The 3733-nt window shown below is 28.8% G+C and overlaps 1 protein-coding gene across 1 annotated transcript in view; it reads right to left on the bottom strand.

The window, feature by feature from the left end:
* Positions 1-3733, bottom strand: part of LOC107630101 (cyclic nucleotide-gated ion channel 4) — a 26884-nt gene that overhangs the window by 2784 nt on the left and 20367 nt on the right. Inside the window, exons 2-4 of the mRNA XM_016333142.2 lie at positions 2747-2962; positions 1032-1348; positions 181-289 (exon numbers count right to left, since the gene is read on the bottom strand). Of these exons, the coding sequence (XP_016188628.1) occupies positions 181-289; positions 1032-1348; positions 2747-2962 (642 nt within the window). The remainder of the gene's footprint in view (positions 1-180; positions 290-1031; positions 1349-2746; positions 2963-3733) is intronic.

Here is a 3733-nt window from a genome sequence, read left to right on the forward strand (position 1 = left end):
TAGTAGAAACATTAACATGATTAATTAAAAAAATTTTAAGAAAAAATTTAAATAAAAAAATCTTCCAGAAACAAATTTAAAAAATGAGTGAAATGAATTTGATCATCTACTCAGAAAAAAATAAATAGAAGTTTCATATCATATGGATGACTGTGGCAATGTTAAATGTGTTTTATTTACCTTGATGTTTCCAATTAACATGGTGACAAGAAGAAGACCACTGGTCAAGACAATGATGTTAAAAACTACTTCTAGCCATTCTGTTGTGCTCTCTAGGTTACCAAAAGTGCTGGAAAAAAAAAAGGACAAAGATTGAGGAACTATGAAGCAATCAAGCAAGTACAATAACAGTCCAGAAGAAACAGTCAAACAGAAGAAATAGCAATGCTGTGCACCATATATGTGCACAACATGCCTTATCTAGTTTCTGCCTTTGACCCATTTAGTACTTTTTATTATACCCAATACAACATTTCTTGTTTCTTGCCTTGTTTTTAAAATTTTAATTCCGAAACATATATCAAGATGAATATATTTAAGAACCTTACAAATTAAAGCAGAGGAAAGATTTTCATCAAAAGCAATGCAAAAGGTATGTACGTACTAAATAGAGAATAAAACTAAGGTGGAAACTCAGGTGAAGTCACTTCACGTGAAGTTAATACCTGAGAGCCGTTAGATGATTTGACTGATTTGACTAAATTTTCATCCAACGGCTTTCAAATATCAACTTCACGTGAAGTCGACTTCACCTGAGTTTTCACCTAAAACTAATAACTAGCTAGGATCTTAGTGAGATTATATCATCATTGTACTACATGAAAATTTCGTGCAAAATAAGAGGGTCCAAATATTCTCGAGACATTCTAGGCAATGAATCTACATAAAACATAATAATTCTCAGGCTTCACCACGCAGCACAGAATCAATGAGCCAATGAATAATTATAGAAAGGACAAAACCAAATAAGCTCAAAAGTATAATATTTTAGTCATCAATCATCATCATGCAAAATCAAGTATTGAATGTACCTGAGAGTCATTAGGCCCCAGAAGATAGGGAAAAGTATCTTTTCCAATCGATTATCATTGGTGACAAGTTGAACAGTCCACTTATAAGCTCCATAGTTATACTTGTCAGACCCATCTAAGCAAATGGACCTTGCTTCCCTGTTCCCTGCCCAAGCCAACCTTGCTCTGTCACTAACCAAGCTTCTTGTGCTTCCATAGTATATTGCATCTTTGCATGAAAGAATCCTTGATCCACAACCATCTGTTCTTGCACACTGTTCTTTCAGGCACTTTGCTGCTCTCTGGATTCCTAACAAGTACCAACATGCCCCTGCTGCCTGTAAATTCATTTTGTCTATATCACTCACTCGTATAAGTAACTCATCAATAATACAATATAATTTTAAAATAAGACTATACGTTTTGGTCTAATTCTATTTTAGTCTTTAAAGTTTAAAGTATCATATTTAAACAAAAAAAATTTATTTAGTTTTAATATAATACTACCGTAAAGTAAATGTTAAATAATTAACAAAATTTAGTTTTCAAACATGAAAAACTTATATAACCAAATTTTTGGGTTGTCAAGGAAAATTCTCCGCAGTAGAGGTGACGATGACCTTGTCATCGTCGGTATCGGCAAACTTTTCTGCAAAAAGCGAGTTCTCAAAGATATTCTCCATGTGCTCAAACCAAGGCTAGTGGCTCGCGGTGATACATCTGCTGCTGATTTTGTGCATTGAATTTAAATAAAATTTTTTTAGATTCAAATAAAACACTTTAAATCTTAAGGATTAAAACAGGATTAGGCCGTAAGGGATTAATTTAATACTTTATCCCAAAAAAAATTAAGATTTTTTTTTCAGACTAGATATTTTAATTGTTAACAAAATTTTATTATTCTAGAAGTTTTCAAAAATTATCATCATCAAATAGATTGATTTTTCTATCGTTTTAAAAAAAGATTATTTTACCTTATAATGATATTTTTTTTAATTTAATCATCTTATATTATAAATTATACTAGGACATATTCATCAACAAAAATATTAAAAATTTGATAAATGTAATGAATAAATTAATATATCTGACAAAAATATTTTTTTAAAATTTCTAGAGGAATAAAAATTGTTTATTATTGAGAGGCATTTAATTTGTAGCTTGTTTACTCATATATTATAAAAAGGGTAAATTATAGGGTTGTCAAACGGGTTAGTATGGGCTATTTAAGACTGGCCCATTAAGTCCGTTTTATTTGCGGGTCATAATTTTTCAACTTGGACTGTTTATGGCCAGCCCGATGGATTAATTTGTTTATCTTTTTATTTTATTTTTTGAAAAATATTGACAAAAAATATTACTTTTAGATAAAAAAAACTTTAAAAAATAAGTTTTTTTAGTTGATGGATCGAATTTTCAGGTCGGATCGAGAGAACTATTGGCTAAAAGTGCTATTTTTTTTAGAAAAAATGCAAGAAAAAAATAACTGGACCACCCGTTTAACCGGTCATATTTTTTGGTTAATCGGACTCATCCCGTTTAGTCCAAAATTTAAATAGGTTTAATTTTAGAGGCAAAATCTGCCTATTTAAATGGGTAAACGGATTGGTTCGATAGATTTAACCCGTTTTGATGGTCCTAATAAATTAATTAAAATAAAATTTATGGAGTTGAATAAATGATGGTTGATGCATGTGAATGTAGGGAGAGGTATATGGATCTGTGAAGAAACTTACATGAGAGGCGACAAAATAGGCAATCATGTTAAGAGCAATACCCCACCAAACGGTTCCAAAAATGTGGCCAGAGAGGTTCTGCATTCTTCGAAGATGGCAAACTGCGTGATATATTTTGGGAAGGTATTGCAACAGAAACATTATCAGCAACACTGTCATCACCAATGTCACTGACCCTTTCTCTAACAAAGATGGGATTCCCACCCACACCACTATCTGAATAACACACATTAAATATATCACAAATCTGAACAACATGCATTACATATATATTAAAATATACATTAAAAATAAATTAAATGTCATATATATTTAAATATAAATATATAATGATTGAGTTAATGATTGATATTTTGTGTGTAAGTATTATTTTTAAGAGAAAATTTCACTCACCTTCCCTGCAAGATGCTAAAATGACACTCCCCTCCCTTCTATTTTATAAATGTATATTCTTCTCTCTTCTAACTTTTAAAAAACCTCATCTTTAATTCATTTTAATTTTTTTGTGTTAACTAATATTAACTTTATCCATTTTTTAAGAAAAAATAAATTATTTTTTTAAAAAATACTCATTAACAAAAATTTTATTTTTTATCATTAAATTTTGCTTACCAAAATACTCTTTAATAAATTATTTTTTATTGATTAAATTATATTTTATCAAATTTGATAAAAAAATTTAACGATAAAAAATAAAATTTTTGCTAATGAGTATTTTTTTTAAAATAATTTTTTTCTTAAAAAATGGATAAAGTTAACATTAGTTAATACAAAAAGTTTAAAATTAATTAAAGATGAGGTTTTTTAAAAATTAGAAGGGAGGAAAATGTACATTTATAAAATAGAAGGGGGAGTGTCATTTTAACATCTCGCAGGAGAGGGAAGTGGAATTTTTTCTATTTTTAAATGTCATAAAGTATGATTTTTTATTTTTCTGAACAATTTTTTGCATTACTATATATGTATACTTTTATTTTATTTTTTATG

The sequence above is a fragment of the Arachis ipaensis genome, chromosome B03 (genome assembly GCF_000816755.2).
Source record: "Arachis ipaensis cultivar K30076 chromosome B03, Araip1.1, whole genome shotgun sequence".
In the NCBI taxonomy this organism is placed as follows: Eukaryota; Viridiplantae; Streptophyta; class Magnoliopsida; order Fabales; family Fabaceae; genus Arachis; species Arachis ipaensis.